At 35.4% G+C, this 19,028-nt stretch overlaps 1 protein-coding gene across 4 annotated transcripts in view; it reads left to right on the forward strand.

Annotated features, from left to right (window-relative positions):
• The window catches only part of MAP3K7 (mitogen-activated protein kinase kinase kinase 7), a 66,601-nt gene that overhangs the window by 40,360 nt on the left and 7,213 nt on the right, over nt 1–19,028 (forward strand). For all 4 annotated transcript variants that reach the window (XR_014267506.1, XR_014267507.1, XM_082475257.1 and 1 more), the window contains 4 exons: nt 8,165–8,229; nt 12,633–12,738; nt 16,969–17,030; nt 17,735–17,850. Coding sequence is in view for 2 of the 4 variants with exons in the window: in XM_082475257.1 (XP_082331383.1) it covers nt 8,165–8,229; nt 12,633–12,738; nt 16,969–17,030; nt 17,735–17,850 (349 nt within the window). In the remaining 2 variants the exon portion in view is untranslated. The remainder of the gene's footprint in view (nt 1–8,164; nt 8,230–12,632; nt 12,739–16,968; nt 17,031–17,734; nt 17,851–19,028) is intronic.

The raw sequence follows: 19,028 nt of genomic DNA on the forward strand, positions 1-19,028 counted from the left end.
TTTTGTTTATTCGGTTCTTTTACTTGGATTTTAGAATGCTTTGACCAAAGAGCATTACGTACTGTCTTACATACTGTTCTTAAGGATTTGATAAAGAAGATTGAATATGCAAATGTTTTGAGTCAATCTTGTTAATATATATAAAATATTTTTGCCCAGGTCCCTGAATTTAATTGATATTTCTCGTTTATAATATTCTTGAAGCTGAAAAGAAACTTTACGAATCCTTATGATTTCAGCTGCATTTAGATCTCTTAACTGAGAAAATTTTAATGACTATTCATTCACTTTTAATTTCAGTCAGGTACATTTAGCTCTGTTGTATATTGGGTATTTTCCAAAAGTAAATGTTAATATATAGTTAAGTAGAATAAGTAGAATATAGAAAGGACCAAGGGCCAAACATAATATTTAACAGAAAGTAAATGGGTAGTTAGCTTTCTAATACCTATGTGTTGCTTTCCTCCTTCAGAAGTTTCAAATATCTTAGGTAATTTAGATGGGGGTGCCGGGGGTGGAGGGGAGTGGTGAGGACCTTGTAGAATGCTGGGCAGCTGGAGGCCGAGATACTGTGCAGAGACACCTGGGCACCACTTTGCTTTTTCCATCAGGACGGAAATATAACCTTCTAATACTATATTTGGTTCAAGAACCAGTAGATACTGTTTGTAAACATTCCTATAACTGTATGTACGTAAATTATTAGTGCAGTTCTTCCCCTTTTTAAATAGTGCAGCGCCAATGTGAAGAGAGCATGAGATAGAAAGAACTGAGCTTTTCTAGATCTTCAAGTTCCTACCTTGCACAGTGTCATTAACAGCTGTAAACCTTTATTTAGGGACACTGAGGCCCAAGGAGAGCGCTACTGAGATATACTATACCTACTTCTGCCAAGAGTAGCCACCTCACCTTCAGCAGAATTCTATATTTGTGGCTAATTAAATAAGGAAGTGCATCTAACCTTACAGTGAATATTTAGGTAGTCTCTTTGCACCATATTGTGGTCTACCAAGATCATTTTTCTTTAATCTAAATAATTGAACTCTAACCTAATGAAGTAGGTTTATTAGAAAGCAAAACTCATCAATAATAATTGCTTTCCTTTGGTAGGGGGGAAAAAAACCCCACCCTAAAGGAGGCTTTATTCTAAGAAACCAGCCAGGTACTTCCCTGGCGGTCCAGTGGTTAAGACTTGGCCTTCCAATGCAGGGGGTGCAGGTTCGATCTCTGGTCGGGGAGCTAAGATCCCACATGCCTCGCAGCCAAAAAACCAAAACATAAAAAAAAAAACAAAACAGAAGCAGTACTGTAACAGATTCAATAAAGACTTTAAAAATGGTCCACATCAAAAAAAATCTTTAAAAAAAAAAAAAACAGCCAGAATTGTTGAAACTAGTAAAGGAATATGAAACTTGTGCCAACTTTAATATATATATATATATATATATATATATATATATATATATATATATATATATATTTTAACATCTTTATTGGAGTATAATTGCTTTACAATGTTGTGTTAGTTTCTGGTTTATAACAAACTGAATCAGTTATATGTGTACATATACCCCATATCCCCTCCCTCTTGTGACTCACTTCGTCCCAGCTTACCCTTCCTCCTCCCCATGTCCTCAAGTCCATTCTCTATGTCTGCGTCTTTATTCCTGTCCTGCCCCTAGGTTCTTCAGTCTTTTTTTTTTTTTTTTAGATTCCATATATATGTGTTAGCATACAGCATTTGTTTTTCTCTTTCTGACTTACTTCACTCTGTATGACAGACTCTACGTCCATCCACCTCACTACAAATAACTCAATTTCGTTTCTTTTTATGGCTGAGTAATATTCCATTGTATATATGTGCCACATCTTCTTTATCCATTCATCTGTCGATGGACACTTAGGTTGCTTCCATGTCCTGACTATTGTAAATAGGGCTTCAATGAACATTGTGATATATGACTCTTTTTGAATTATGGTTTTCTCAGGGTATACGCCCAGTAGTGGGATTTTTGGGTCATATGGTAGTTTTTTTTTGTTTTGTTTTGTTTTTTTTGACCACAACAAAAGCAACAATGATTGCAATTACCAAACATGAAACACACTCATACTATGTCATAATATTGACATTCAGTCCAGTAATCCTCCACTGTAACAGCTCCTTTACTTTGCAGTGAAAATTGATTTCTATATTCTTTGCCTCTGAGTCCTTGTGGAATTTTTTTTTTTTAATTCAAACAGAAAGTCACAAAGATTATAATCATCCTCATCAGTTCGCTCAGTCCCATGTAATTAATTTTTTTTTCATCTTGATCTTTTGTTAGCACTTTTATGAGTTCATCAGTTTTTCATTAGAGTTGTGAAAATGCTTATTCATTCAGTTCAGCACTACAGTCAGTTACCAGAAACCTGTACTTGTCAGAGTCTTTTCTATGAATTCCTTGAAGATGAAACCCTTTTATAGGAACATATTTGCAAAAGCATCAGAGTACACCCAGAACTGTCTGTAACTGACAAACGACTTAAAAATGACCACGGTTAAAGATTTGATGGAAGTTCATAATAATGCAATTGACAAGGAAATTTAGTTTTTTCTGAGATATACATTTTAAAGTAATAACTAGAATTATGACTTATAACATTATACCAGAACATATAAGATTTTTAGAAATTTCACATAATGTCTGAAACATTTATATTAACATACTTCCATACAGATAACCCAATGAAAGTTTAGTATTAGTTGTTTTGTTTGTTTGGTTTTTTATACTGCAGGTTCTTACTAGTCATCAATTTTATACAAATCAGTGTATACATGTCAATCCCAATCGTCCAATTCAGCACACCACCATCCCCACCCCACCACAGTTTTCCCCCTCATATGGTAGTTCTATTTTTAGTTTTTTAAGGAACCTCCATACTGTTCTCCATAGTGGCTGTATCAATTTACATTCCCACCAACAGTGCAAGAGGGTTCCCTTTTCTCCACACCCTCTCCAGCAATTATTGTTTGTAGATTTTTTGATGATGGCCGTTCTGACCGGTGTGAGATGACACCTCGTTGTACTTTTGATTTGCATTTCTCTAATGATTAGTGATGTTGAGCATCCTTTCATGTGTTCATTGGCAGTCTGTATATCTTCTTTGGAGAAATGTCTGTTTAGGTCTTCTGGCCATTTTTGGATTGGGTTGTTTGTTTTTTTGATATTGAGCTGCATGAGCTGCTTGTATATTTTGGAGATTAATCCTTTGTCACTTGCTTCGTTTGCAAGTATTTTCTCCCATTCTGAGGGTTGTCTTTTCATCTTGTTTATGGTTTCCTTTGCTGTGCAAAAGCTTTTAAGTTTCATTAGGTCCCATTTGTTTATTTCTGTTTTTATTTCCATTTCTGTAGGAGGTGGGTCAAAAAGGATCTTGCTGTGATTTATGTCAAAGAGTGTTCCTCCTATGTTTTCCTCTAAGAGTTTTATAGTATCTGGCCTTACATTTAGGTCTTTAATCCATTTTGAGTTTATTTTTGTGTATGGTGTTAGGAAGTGTTCTAATTTCATTCTTTTACATGTAGCTGTCCAGTTTTCCCAGCACCACTTATTGAAGAGACTGTCTTTTCTCCATTGTGTATTCTTGCCTCTTTTATCAAAGATAGGGTGACCATATGTGCATGGGTTTATCTCTGGGCTTTCTATCCTGTTCCATTGATCTGTATTTCTGTTTTTGTGCCAGTACCATACTGTCTTGATAACTGTAGCTTTGTAGTATAGTCTGAACTCTGGGAGCCTGATTTCCTCCAGCTCCATTTTTCTTTCTCAAGATTGATTTGGCTATTCGGGGTCTTTTGTGTTTCCATACAAATTGTGAAATATTTTGTTCTAGTTCTGTGAAAAATGCCATTGGTAGTTTGATAGGGATTGCATTGAATCTGTAGATCGCTTTGGGTAGTAGAGTCATTTTCACAATGTTGATTCTTCCAATCCAAGAACATGGTATATCTCTGCATCTGTTTGTATCATCTTTAATTTCTTTCATCAGTGTCTTATAGTTTTCTGCATACAGGTCTTTTGTCTCCTTAGGTAGGTTTATTCCTAGGTATTTTATTCTTTTTGTTGCAGTGGTAAATGGGAGTGTTTCCTTAATTTCTCTTTCAGATTTTTCATCATTAGTATATAGGAATGCAAGAGATTTCTGTGCATTAATTTTGTATCCTGCTACTTTACCAGATTCATTGATTAGCTCTGGTAGTTTTCTGGTAGCATCTTTAGATTCTCTATGTATAGTATCATGTCATCTGCAAACAGTGACAGTTTTACTTCTTTTAATTTCTTTTTCTTCTCCGATTGCTGTGGCTAAAACTTCCAAAACTATGTTGAATAATAGTGGTGAGAGTGGGCAACCTTGTCTTGTTCCTGATCTTAGTGGAAACGGTTTCAGTTTTTCACCATTGAGAACGCTGTTGGCTGTGGGTTTGTCATATATGACCTTTATTATGTTGAGGTAGGTTCCCTCTATGCTTACTTTCTGGAGAGTTTTTATCATAAATGGGTGTTGAATTTTGTCAAAAGCTTTTTCTGCATCTACTGAGATAATCACATGGTTTTTAACCTTCTGTTTGTTAATATGGTGTGTCACATTGATTTGCGTATATTGAAGAATCCTTGCATTCCTGGGATAAATCCCACTTGATCATGGTGTATGATCCTTTTAATGTGCTGTTGGCTTCTGTTTGCTAGTATTTTGTTGAGGATTTTTGCATCTACGTTCATCGGCGATATTGGCCTGTAGTTTTCTTTTTTTGTGACATCTTTGTCTGGTTTTGGTATCAGGGTGATGGTGGCCTCACAATGAATTTGGGAGTGTTCCTCTCTCTGCTATATTTTGGAAGAGTTAGAGAAGGATAGGTGTTAGCCCTTCTCTAAATGTTTGACAGAATTCGCCTGTGAAGCCATCTGGTCTTGGGCTTTTGTTTGCTGGAAGATTTTTAATCACAGTTTCAATTTCAGTTCTTGTGATTGGTCTGTTTATATTTTCTATTTCTTCCTGGTTCAGTCTCGGAAGGTTGTGCTTTTCTGAGAATTTGTCCATTTCTTCCAGGTTGTCCATTTTATTGGCATATAGTTGCTTGTAGTAATCTCTCATGATCCTTTGTATTTCTGCAGTGTCAGTTAACATATATTTTTAAATTACATATTCAGTTTACCATGAAGCATTAGTATAATCCTGCAGTGTATAGTGCTGTGTGAATTTTTTAAATCTTGTGTATTTTACACATAAGGTTAGTGTCCCATAATTTTTGGTATTCAAAACTTATGGGGGCTTCCCTGGTGGCGCAGTGGTTGAGAGTCTGCCTGCCAATGCGGGGGACACGGGTTCGAGCCCTGGTCTGGGAGGATCCCACATGCCGCGGAGCGGCTGGGCCCGTGAGCCACAACTACTGAGCCTGAGCGTCTGGAGCCTCTGCTCCGCAACAAGAGAGGCCGCGATAGTGAGAGGCCCGCGCACTGCGATGAAGAGTGGCCCCCACTCGCCGCAACTGGAGAGAGCCCTCACACAGAAACGAAGACCCAACACAGCCAAAAATAAACATAATAAATAAATAATAAATAAAAATTAAAAAAAAAAAAAAAAACTTATGAATATCAGAATTTCCAACATTTTGTTTAAGAGATGTCTCCAGGAAAATGTGTTGATTTTTACATGAAGAGAGTCTTCAGGAAGTTGGAACATAGGAAAATATAAGTAGTTCAGGTAAGGAAACCAATAAGAAAAACCTCAAGAATTACTCTCTGGGACCTGATCCAGCAGTCTCTGGAGAGACTCTGTGATGACTTTCAAATACCAGCTCAGGAAGTCAGTTGTACTTAAAAAGAGCAGCTTTTTGAAGAGATGGATTTTGTTTTAGTGTGGTAGAAATGATCAACCTATCAGCTGCCATTCCAACCACCCTGTTAGGTGGGGGAGGGGCTTAGGGCTATAGTGTATTCCTTTTGTTGCTCTTACTTAGAAAAGTTATTCTTAAAAATATCATTTGTTCCCTGCCCGAAGTCGTGAAAGTTCCAGAATTCATTACAGAATAAAATACTTACGACATCATTTACAGGTTTCATATTCCTTGATTAAGCATCTGTTAACATCATATTGTCCCTCATTTCTACTTCTTTTTTCCTTTGTACTGCCATGTGTAATATAGTTATGCACATATTAAAGAACCCTGAAAAAGTGTAGAGTTAGTTTCTAAATTAGTGTTTAGTTACCAAAAAATTCAAAATCAATCTAAATTTACTGAGTACACACCCAGTAATTTTCATTTGCGATAATAGGAGCTTGATGTTTTTTACATTCATATTTCTAAATTATGACTTAAAACTTAATATTGGAGCAACAAGTATTTGTTGATTGTAGTCCTTTTTTGCTTTGTCTGAACTGTTTGCCAGATGGTTTCTGCCATGGTTATGCTAATGAAAATGCATTACCTAGTATTGCTTGCTTTGACTCATATTGTAGCTTGAAGATTTCTCATTTTATGGCATTTGTTAACTGTCAGCTCTCCTTTACCCTACTTAAAAGCTTTTATTCCCCTTTCCTCCTTCCCTCACCTAGATTGGAGCTTGTTTTTGTTGTTATTGCAATGGTGATGTACTGATTTTTAGACACGTGTGCTGGGTGGTTCCCGAGATTCACAAATGTTGCTAATCTGAAAAGAGAATTCCAGACACTTTTACAAGCCTGTCTCATCTAAGCTAATTTTAGAATGATTGTGTCGAATGAAATGTGCCTGAAATTGCTTATTCGTCATGGTGGTAGGGATCCTTTTTGTCCCCGGGAAACAGGGATAATTAAAAGTTTTCACAGAAATATCTTAATGTGCCTGATTGAGTAAATGTGCAGTTTGTTGTTATGTCAAATTTAATTGAAAGTTGGAGCTTGGAATAAAATGAAACTCGAAGTAAATTTGAGTTAAGATTATGCAAAGAATTCTAAAACATAGCTTTAAATAGAAAAGAGTTACACTTTCAAGGTGGCTGTAAATTTGAGTTTTTCTGTTCACTACACGTATTATTGCATTAAACATTATTCTTCTGTTGTAAGGACCTTTTAGTTTATGTGCAGAACAATAGGGTCACCTTGATTAAGATGCTAAATTATATTGCTGATTGGTTTAAAATAAGATACTGAAGGTTATGGAAATACAAAATTTTAAGAATGAATTCTGTCTGCTAATCAGGCCACAACTATTCGAGTACAAGATCTGAGTGCTGCCCACTAGTTAAGAAATTACATAATATAGCTTTCAGAGTCAAAAGAATTTTGACTTTTTTGTCAGCTGTTACTCATAATATTTTGGTGTTTCCTTTTAGACAGCTGATCTCTCATCTTAGAAGATACTGTATAAACAGCCCTATTCCCAAGTAAAAGTGCTGAGTGAAGCTGTTGATTAATTCATTCCATTTTACTGAAGACTTACATTTGTAGAGTTCTTTCATAAACTGATTTTTAATTAAATTATTTTTAGCATAGACGTTCCTGAAGCAGGATTAACACACTAGCCCATTTCAACAAACTGTATATTTGGGAATGGAATGAGAGTCATTCATCTCCACTAGGAAATTAAGACTTGTTGTTCACAAATAATAAACTACTAGATTCTGACAAAGACTAATGGGATTAGGTAAGTGTGACTCAGTGTAATAAATTCAAGCCTAAGCATCCTTTCAGGACCTGAATCAAACCAGGTACTGCTGTTGGTTAAAGTCAGTCATGGCTTACAACCTGCTAGCTGTCTTGCTGTAGAAACTGTAACGTAAGGCCCTTGAAATAGATGCCGTCATCAGCCCCAGCCCCCAAGCATTCATCTATTTAAACACATGACAGAAGATGGTAGAAGAGAATTCAGCAGCTCTTCGTGTAGTAGGAGTGGTTATTGTATCAGGACATACTTTGTTGTAGGCCAGCAACTTTTCAGTTAAAATACTATAGCTGTTTCTCTTCCTCTCCTTACATCTTTCTTTCACTCTTTTTTTTTTTTTAGGCAATAAACTCACTTATTTTTCTCACAAACATTTTGTGTAGATCCAAGGAGCAACAGATTCCAACTTCCTCCTGTAGCAGTTAAACCCATATTGTCTCTTCAAGTAGATTTCAGTATTTTACTTCTTTTATTTTTTAAAAGGCAACGGGCAGCCAAGACGTAGATCCATCCAAGACTTGACTGTTACTGGAACAGAACCTGGTCAGGTAAGACTTAATATTTGAATTCTCTGTCTTTGAAGAATAGTAATGGGCAGAAATCAAGAATTAACTATAATATATATATATATATATATATATATATATAGTCTGCAAAATTAGTTTTATGAGTTGACTAAAATTATGATAGAGAAATTCGTTATCACCAGAACTTAAATACTTAAGAGAAAAAATGTATAGATGCCATTATTGATTTAACTTGAATGAAAATTTGTGAAAATAGGTTGATTAATTCAATAGTGCTCTATGTATGTTATGTGGTTTTTATATATGCTTTAATAAGGAAGTATTCAATTTTGTAATTTAACAATTTGTCATTAACATTGTTCTCTAAAATGAATCATTAGTATTATCTCCTTTTTACTAATGAGGGGAATAAATATCTCCCCAAAAGATGTCAGCTCCTCCGGGATCACAGGCACTGACATACTTGGTGGACTCTTAACATCTTTTAATTCGTCATATCCCCTAGATTTATATTTTTGTGTAACATCCTTAGGACAGTATTTACTAAGCAGATGGATAAACTCTAGAAAGTCTTCTATCCCAGTTGTTCAGGTTTTTATTCTTCATCTTTATATTTCTGGATGTTCTTCTAAATGCCCCTTACCTCTCTGTAGATGACCCAGACAGTGCTATAATTTAAGCCATTTCTGACGAGTGCAGAGTTTTAACCAACCAAGTATATAAAAGTAGCAGTCATTGCTTTTTCTGTTACTCAGGTCAATAGACTTAACATATATAATTTATATCACATTCTTAAAATGAATTGAAAACTAATTATGAGGTTTTGTTGTTACTTTCAGTTTTGCTGAAATAAATAAATTTTAAGACTATAGCATGCATCTGAAGTAATAAAAATACCACATATGGTCCATATTCATGAAAAATTATAGGATTATATGTTATAAACAATGGGATTTAATTTTTGGTAAAATGTATTAGTGCTTTTCATCTAAAAGGTGTTTTATTATTATTTCATTTTTATAACACACTTGAAATTTTAGAGATTCTTTGTAGTCATTAATAAAAATTTGAAAACCTTTTCTAGCCATCAGCTAACTTAACTAACAAAACCACTTGAGATATTTAAATGATAGATAGCCTTGATCTTCATTTATATCTGGAAATATTTTTATTTCTCGCAATACCCATACACATAATCAAATACATACATACACACATATGTACATATAATATATATACATAATACATATTAATTTATTATATATTTTATGATATTAGGTGACCTTAAATCTTGGTTTTATTTATTTAATAGCAGCTCTTTCAGTATATCTGCTTTCGTGAGATGCCAGAAGTTTTGAATGAAGTTTCCCACTTTCTCTCCCCTCAAATACTTAAAGTATTAAGCAGGGCATTTAGTAACAGATAGCTTGACATCTGGTATTTGCTTTGATTCCTTAGAGGCTTGATGAGCTCAGTCTTTTTAATGCTATTTACTATTGCCATTGACATTCCAGTTATGAGAAACTCTAGCCAAGTGTTCTCCCTTTGACTAGGAATGAGCGGCTTGCTCTGAGACAGTTCAGGAGCATCTGCCAGTGCCAGTGCTCTTCTCTGTATTCTGTAATAAAGGCATTGCTATATTTCAGCACTGACCTCACCATACCAAGCCTTGCTTATTTCCTCACAAACTCCGTATTACTTGAGACTTTGATCATTACCATTTTCTTCTATAAAACACTGGAACTGAGGCAGACTTTGATTGTGGGACGGTCACCTGCATGAATTGTTATGGACTACTCCAAAAGATTCAGAGTGAGGGGGAGTTTGTTATGGTGGTAAAACCTATTCTAAAGCAGGTGCTGTGTAGCCCTTGTCTAGCCAGTTTTTAAAACTGATCTGCTCTTTCAGAATTACTTAAGTATTACAAACTTAAAATGCCTAATATCCAGTTTGGGGTGAGAATGACAAATGGTAATCCTTATATACTATGAAAACATTTTCCCCTGAAAATGTTATGATAAATGACCATTAAATCTTTTTAATTACTACTGAAAATAACATTCATTATTTGAAGAAGAAAAATGTGCATAATCTGGATTTTCAAAATTGAAGGTATAGTTCTTTTTAAAATCTGGCTAAGCAGTGATTAAACAGATGCATAGCAGTTTTTTTTTGTTTGTTTTGGCCATGGAAATTGATAAAGAACATAAAAGTATTTGCCCAGTCAGTACAATCATCAGAGGAAAAGAGAGAGCTTACTAATGAAGTTTACTGTCACATCTCATAGGGGAAAGTGATCTGATGAGAGTTTCTACTATGACTCTTGATTCGAGACTGATCTTAATAAAATCACTTAAACTTTTCATCTGTCAACTAAAATTAAATTGGTTGTTTTTATACTGCCATTTCTATTGAGAGGAGGAATAGTGAACGTAGCAAGCTTCTTAATTAAAAGTGGTTGTGTAAGTATTCATGTAAAAGATTGCATCCACACAACATACAACTCACTTTTAAATTAATTGATTAAGGTTTTTATTAATTCAGGAAGCTCATTAAGCACATGTAATGGATTTGGCCTCCATTTGAGAAGATACTGAGAAAAAAGCTGCCCCTGATATCCAGGAACTGATACTAAAGCCTTGGTGTTGTTAGAAGCTGGACATAAAGAATATCTCAGAACACCAATAGACAAAGTGACTCTGAGACCATGATAAAATGAGACGAAACAAGACCATTTTATAGTGTTGTCTAAGCACAGACAAAAACAAGGTCACTGTGCCACCCACAAAATACAAACATTGCCCTCTCCAAGCGGATATGAGTGACTGATGCTTCTTTACCCTGACTCTAGACTGCCCTCCCTGTAGAATTGCCACTGCTTGCTGACAGTAGCCAATCTAGAGTGAACGCCTCTTTCCTTGGAGCCTCCTCAAGATCATTCAACAAAAGCCCAGATCCTCTAGTAAGCTCTTTCTAAAACCCTCTTACACCCCAAAGTGCCCCAGGGTGAGCGCTTTGCTTTACTGCAACAAATACTAAACCCAACTCACTCCACTACCGGTGTGTTTGTGGTAGCCTTTGGCCAGGGTGCATTGACAGTACCAAAAAGGCCCAGTCTCCAGGAGCTTATTTGGGCAGATCAGACTTACGCCCAGATCAACTAGAGAACTTCAACAGTAACGGCTGCCTTTTATTTATTGTGCACCCATTTCGTGCCTTTAATGTCAGGCCTTTAATATATATTATTTAAATCTTAACCCTATAAGTTTGGTACTTTTTATTTGCCCCATTTTGCAGGTGGATAAACTGAGGGTTAGAGGAACTTACCTAAGTCTTTACTTCCCTTACACTGGCCAGTAATTGCTGTAACCAAGTTTTGAATCCAGATCTGATTCCAAAAGCACACAATATACTCTATCACTCTGTCTTGCATATAAAACTGAATGCAGTGCAAGGTAAAGTAATCCTAGACCTCTTCAGTTTCAAGTGTTTTGCCTTCAGGTGGTCTGCATCATCATTAATTATTTAAATATTGTTTATTGATGATCATTTTTTGCTGTATTATATTGTTGAGCAAGGCTAACCCACCTTGATAATAAATTTCTTTTTTTTTTAATTTATTTATTTATTTTTGGCTGCATTGGGTCTTCGTTGCTGCACACGGGCTTTCTCTAGTTGCAGCAAGCGGGGGCTACTCTTCGTTGTGGTGCATGGGCTTCTCATTGCTGTGGCTTCTCTTGTCGTGGAGCACGGGCTCTAGGCATACGGGCTTCAGTAGTTGTGGCACATGGGCTCTAGAGCGCAGGCTCAGTAATTGTGGTGCACGGGCTTAGGTGCTCCACGGCATGTGGAGTCTTCCCGGACCAGGACTCAAACCCGTGTCCCCTGCATTGGCAGGCGGATTCTTAACCACTGCGCCCCCAGGGAAGTCCTGCTATTGCTTTTGTAGGGTAGGTTTTTTTCCCTAGTTTACTGAGAGTGAAGCCTTTCTTGGGTTTTGGCTTTAAGCAGGGTGTTCGCCAGTCCTACTCACATCCAACAAAGACGCAAGACTTTATGCCTGTTTCTCTGAGTGCTGCAGGCAGTCAGAACAAAAGCTACATGCCATTGGGGTTCAATTGAATTCCCAGGGCTAGCAGCTTAAGCACTTGCTAGACTTTATTTCTGGTCTCAGAGCTTTTCCCTTACTTCCTTGCAAGCTTATCAGTTTTTTAAGAGGTATTTTATGTGAGTGCATATAAATTTTTTTAACATATGTATATTTATCTAATATTCTTAGAGGATTTATTTGTTTTTTGCAAGTGTTTTGGGACCTCTTCTGATAGAAATGGAAGTCTCTCCTGTGTCTTAGAATGGAAATTTTCTCTTGTTATTTTTGTTTTCATATCAAAATCACACTTTGTTCCTCCTGTCACTTCTTGCAGGTGAGCAGTAGGTCATCCAGTCCTAGCGTCAGAATGATCACTACCTCAGGACCAACCTCAGAAAAGCCAGCTCGCAGTCATCCATGGACCCCTGATGATTCCACAGGTGACCAGTTTATTTCCTCATTATAATTATAAAGTTGAATTTATCATGTTTATGTTCATTTAATCATGTCATTACTCTAATGCTTACAAAGGCAGGCATTATACAGTAGTTTAGATTTTCCTGTTAATAAGATCAAATATTTAGCAATAAATTTTAAAATGCCTTTTTGAGTGCTAAGACAGAGACTACCTTGCCCCATGTGTTTTTTTCCCCCAGATACTAAACATGTATTTTGAAGATGGTTTGTTTGGGGACTTTTTTCAAATAGGAAGATACTCTATTCTTGATATTTCAGTCTGATTGTCCTATTGCAATCCATCCTTCTCAATGATAGTAGTAAATTCTCATCTTTTGATAACTAAAATCAGAATGGTAAAATAATCATCTTCATCTCAGTCTTGTTTTAAAAATACAAGATATTATGTACCTTGATAAGAAAAGCATTTCTGACCATTAACCTTTTGAATCATTTTTAACTGAGAGGGAGACCTCATTTCAGTTACGTAAATATTCTGTTAAATAGACTTTTAAAAGCCTTGTAAGAGTTATTAAAACTCCCAGCATGAAAAACTAACTGGTCAGAATCAAAATATTAGTATTAAAACCTGCCTGTCTGAAGGTAGTAAGGGAATAATTTCATTATGGGTAAGCAGGAAATTATGTGCCATAATAGAATTAACTTTTCTTTAGCATTAAGGGGATACCTTGATAAATACACAGCAATATACTTCTGTAAAAATTATCTATATGTTACTATGTCAGAGAAGGAAGATGATCTCTTAGATCTTGGAAAATTAAACAACTTGGGATTTTATATAAGATCAACTATGTTATTAATTGTGGCAATTAAAAAGTCAGCTTTCTGTCTTTACAAACTAAAATTCTGCTTACAAGTGTTTATAGATACTTGTCATGGTTTAGTCAAGTTCATAATTTAATTTAAAAAATTAACTGGGTGGCTTTTCTCCACGTCATGTAAGATAGAACTATGTTTAGCCTTGGGTGTACTCACTAGTTTTAGTAAGTTTAAATTCATTGGCGGCAAAAACTCCTAAGTTTCACCCTCAGCACAGCACAGCCTAGGATTATCCAGAACATTCACCACTACTCAGCACATGTGCAGAATTTATCATGACGTACTTCTCCTCAGAGGTGGGCAGGGAAATGCTCTCGACAGATTTGATCATTAACATTCAGGTAGTGTCAGCTCTTTTTGGTTCCTACATCCTTCGGTGAGGGCATGCTCGCCCTGACATTACAGCATTTGGTGGGTCTCCTCACTTCAGCCTGGACTAATCTAGACATGCCAGTCAACGTGTGGCAGATAGTGAATTCATGAGGGAAAAATCAAAATTCTCCTAAGTCCCTCTCACTTAACTGCTGCATTTTGTTTCTTTTCTGGGACCTAAAATACCACAAAATAGCAATAGCTAGACATCATACATAGGTCCAGGTTGCAGTATCAACTGAATTTTGACTTTGCCTTGAAATACACTGCAAATGTGTGGTTATCGTTTTTAAATATTTTGAATACAATTTTAGAAGTTGAGAATCTGGTTTAAGTTTATAATTAATGAAGTTCAGCTTTGCACTGTTTCTAAGAAAAATATTGATAATCAAGCTAACAGAATAAATTGTAGGAAAGAGACAGGTAAAACCTTTTTCTTTGAAGGCCCACTGACCCAGAAAAAAATTAGAAGTGCCTACATAAGTTAAAACAATGTAATTAATTAGATTTTTTAATTTAAAAGGGCAGAGGTTTTTGTGCTTTTTCAGAGAAAAAGAGCACAATGATTTAATAATCATAACACATAAGTACTCTTGGGTTTCTACTTAGAATGTATTGGGGATAGAGAAAGACATACATACCCAAAAGCAGCTAGTGAAAGAGATGCCTAGACCCAGTAGAGGGTCCCACAGTGGGCGGGGAACGGTGCACAGGGGGAACATTCACTCAAGAGTTTGTCCTGTTCTTAGTACTTTGCAAAGATAGAAATATAAGACATGCCCCATTGCTTGCATTCTGATTACAGTTATAATACCGACACATTAAAAATAAATTCATCATGCTGTATAACAAACTACTACACCGAATGTTTTAATAGTTATAAATAAGCATAATCCTGGCATAGTCTGTGACTTTTTTGTAAAATAGTGAGATTAGTCACTATTGTTCTTTAGTCATAAAGCAGAAAGGAGAAGACAGCATTCCACATGAAGGGAGCACATAGAGAATATGAGATAGTTATAAGTATTGTGTTTAAGGGGCTAGAAAAGAGATTCCACCTAACTTAACCAAATCAGTGTGAATCTGGACATTTAGGAAAAGAGGTTACATTTGATCAGCAATTAAAAGACAAACTTGTGGCATAGCCTTGCTGTCTTGTAACCAGAAACTGAAAGCTAAATTTCAGTTTAAGTGAGAAAATCTCATGTCTTGGTTTCAGAGAACAGATGAAATTCAATAAAGGACCTTAAGTTCCCCACTCTCAAAGGGCTTTAAAATTGTTTGACTAGCACAATCCTTGGACTTTTTTTTTCACCCCCAGAATACTGTGAAACACTGATATATTTAATTCTGAAATATGTATCGGATATAGGGGACTGATTTAATAGGAGATATCAAGTATCAAAGATTTAAGAAAGAGCAATAGGAGTGGAAATATTAAGTTGAAAAAACTCTTTCAAGACACTTAATTTTTCCAGTAAGGTCAGAGGGAAGTCACTTTTAATCAGTTTAATTTTGTGGAAAGCAGTGTTTGGTGGGAGCATTATTTGAAACTATTGTAATGGGGTGGGGAGAGGTTTCGTCAGAGAAATAAATGTATTTCTTATTTAGCCATTTCAGAAAAACCTTTATGTTAATATATAATTTTAGGGTAAAGGCTCTCTTAGGCAGTCCTCTGTTATTCCTTCTTTATTGCACTCCAGTATTTGATTAACATTACTTTTTTAATCTGAAATGTAAACTTGAGTGTTTAAAATTGCCCTCCTTTCCCAATTCTTCGTTTAGTATCAATAACAATAATTTTAAAACAATAATAATAACCACCACCAGCACCGCGTGTTGAGTGTTCACCATAGGCTAGCTAGCACTGCACGGTATTCCTTACATGCATTATCTCATTTGGTCTGATTTAGCTTCGCTTCTGGAGTTATTTGCAAGAACATTCTTCATGGCCTTTTAAAAAAAAACTGAAGCTAGAATATCAGTCAGCAGTAAATTAGGAGGTTACTGAACCATCAAACTGTCTTGGTTTCCTATTGCATTTGAGGCAGAGCCTTGCGGCCGTCCTGACCTTGCCTGCCTTCATCCACACCACTCTTTCAAGGAGTCGCTTATCAGAAAAAGGGCTGAACAGCTCACTTGTTTAGCTCACTTGTTCTCTATTATAAACGATGGGAAAGCAGCTACTTCTGAAGTAGAAAAGTCCATATTACTTCACAGTGATTCTTCCTGCTTCTGGAACTGTTGTACACAAATGTTAATATTGGGAAGCAACCATCCCATGCTTCTCTTGCAAGTTGTTATGGCAGTTTTACCTCTTTTGAAATACAAACAAAACCTATCTGTTCAAATAGTGTGATGAAATTGGCTGGTTGTTTGAATTAACCCTTTTAACTGTTTTTGGCATGATACTGAGTCACAGTTTCCATACTGTCAATGTGTGTAATATACTCCCGTCAATAACATCGCTCATTTTCTGCAGTGATTCTCATTGGGAGGAGTGGGATGGGCAGCTCATGTTAGAATCTATACTAATTGAAGGTGATCCACTGGAAGAGAAAGTGCCTCTTGCTTTCCCCCTTTCCCTGTGAAGGAACACTGATGTTGCCGGAGTTGACACAGCCTTAGAGTAAACTTAGCATGATCAAGGAAAGAAAGAATGTGGGATTTGATTAGGTAGAGTTAGTTACGACTGAATTTAAAATATAAACGTCCCATATCACTGTTTTTGTTTTTAATTAAACAAGGGCTTACATGCTTTAATATACTGTGTTCTATTCAACTTATAGCCAACTTAAATTGTAGGTGTGAGAGTATGGTTGTATTCCAATGATCTGTAATTGGATGTCCTCTGTTTACTTTTAGAATTCAAAAATTACCAGCGGCAATAACTTTTATTTTACTCTAAGAAAAACAATACCATTATCTCATGCATGCTTTCTTGCTTTTTGTTTCTAATCATTTGTGACAGAAAATAAATAAAATACATGCTTTAATTTCAGATACCAATGGATCAGATAATTCCATCCCAATGGCTTATCTTACACTGGATCACCAACTACAGGTAAAGGAGTACTTTCTCAGCAAAGTTTGCTTTTTCCTTTTACAGAAGTTTATCTTTAAAGCTGATGGTTGTGTTCCTATCTGTTACTGTATATTCATTTATTTATGCTTTTAATTGATCTCCTTAAACTTTTAAAAATCAAGCCGAAATAACTGATTCTCAGTTAAGTCAATCAAAATGAAAATTGCCAAAATCATATGTTCCTGTTCTAACAATCATCTTAAAATACGCATATCTTTGTTCAAGACTGCCAAAAATAGCATTTTGCTCTTTATTTTTAGTGCATTAAAATGTAAAAGCCATATAAGCTCATTTCTGCTTAATAGATTTTGTGGTACTTTGGCATGTTCATGGTTACTGAAAATACAAGTAATGTACTTCAGTGTCTCCTCATGAGTGTGAGAGCTATAAACATCTTTCAGTATAATAAAGTCTGGCAACCTGAAATGTAAAACCAGAGGCCAAGAGTACTCTAGTCATGGTTCTCTGTAACAACGAGAAAGTGTTAAAGCAGCAAGTGTAAATTTAAGATCTGAGTTAACGCTGACAAAAGGGCACTGAGATTTTCTAGGCCTGGTTTAACACTTATTTTTAAAAGATCATTGCTTTAGTGCTATAAAAATATATCACAGTCTCTGTCTTAACTCTCAGTTAGATACTGAGTTTGATTTAATTATGTTTTAACATTCCTGATTTATTTTCAGCCTCTAGCACCATGCCCAAACTCCAAAGAATCTATGGCAGTGTTTGAACAGCATTGTAAAATGGCACAAGAATATATGAAAGTCCAAACAGAAATTGCATTGTTATTACAGAGAAAGTAAGTTATCTTTTATGAATAAAAATAAATCATTAGTATTTTGAGTTTAAAATGTGTTTAAGGTGCAATATTGTTTAAAGACATGAAAACTTAATAATTTTTAGAATTAATCACTAAGCATATTTCTAACGTGGAGATTTTCTCTACGTTTATGTTTAAGTTTTAAGTACCCTTCGGCCAATTTTCCCTGCAAAACTCATCTCTTTTGACTATTTCTTATTATATTAGGAAAAATATAACTAAGGGAAATAAACCAGTGTTCATAACCATGTGTTTTATGTTCTCAGAATTTTAAAGTTAAAAGCTGTTTAGATTTATTGTTACAAAGATTTATTGTTTCTTTGGACAAAGGTAAAATAATTTGATTTACTAATGTTCAGTTGTGCTTTATCTTAGAAACATATATGTAGATATATTCTTGCCAGGTGTATGTTTAGGAGAGTAGAATTACTTATTAGAGGGCTTTATTTCATATCTGTGAGTGTTTTTCTAGGGAGTTTTGTACTTACATGCATTTTTCTGGGAGATACAGAGACTGCTTTACTCCCCTTTTAAAGAAATACAGTCGCATTTCCATACTTCTCTATTTGAGATTCTTTAAAAAACAGTATTTCAGTTTTCTTAAACGTGACCTTCATGAAATAACCTATGAAGCTGATTTATGGTGGTAGGTAGTTTTTTTACAGTTCACTAATACAGTGATGTAGATGAATTCAACTTAATATTTTAAAGGCTAAATAGGAGATTAAATATTGGAGTCTGCAAACTGTAGAACTAATTATGGAACTCTGTGGCACTTTATGATAAGAAAAAAACTGTATTTCTTATGTCTGAATATGTATTTCTTACACTTAACCTATACTTTTTCATACTTTAATCATTTGAAAGAGGAGTTCTATGCTAGAGGAAAACAAATGGTGAGTTGTGGGCACTGTGAAAAATATGATAGTTTTAATTGATTTTTAAATACTTTAAATGAGAAATGTTACTAGTAACTTTTTGTTTGAGGACTTTTCATTAATTATTCAGTTATTTCCAGCAGCCTCACTTTAGGAGCTAATACATAATATCCCCCAAATAAAAGGCACTTAAAGAAGTTTATCAGGCTGGGGGTCTTCCCTGGTGGCGCAGTGGTTAAGAATCTGCCTGCCAATGCAGGGGACACGGATTCGAGCCCT

Source organism: Balaenoptera physalus (genome assembly GCF_965194825.1).
Source record: "Balaenoptera physalus genome assembly, chromosome: 9".
Lineage (NCBI taxonomy): Eukaryota > Metazoa > Chordata > Mammalia > Artiodactyla > Balaenopteridae > Balaenoptera > Balaenoptera physalus.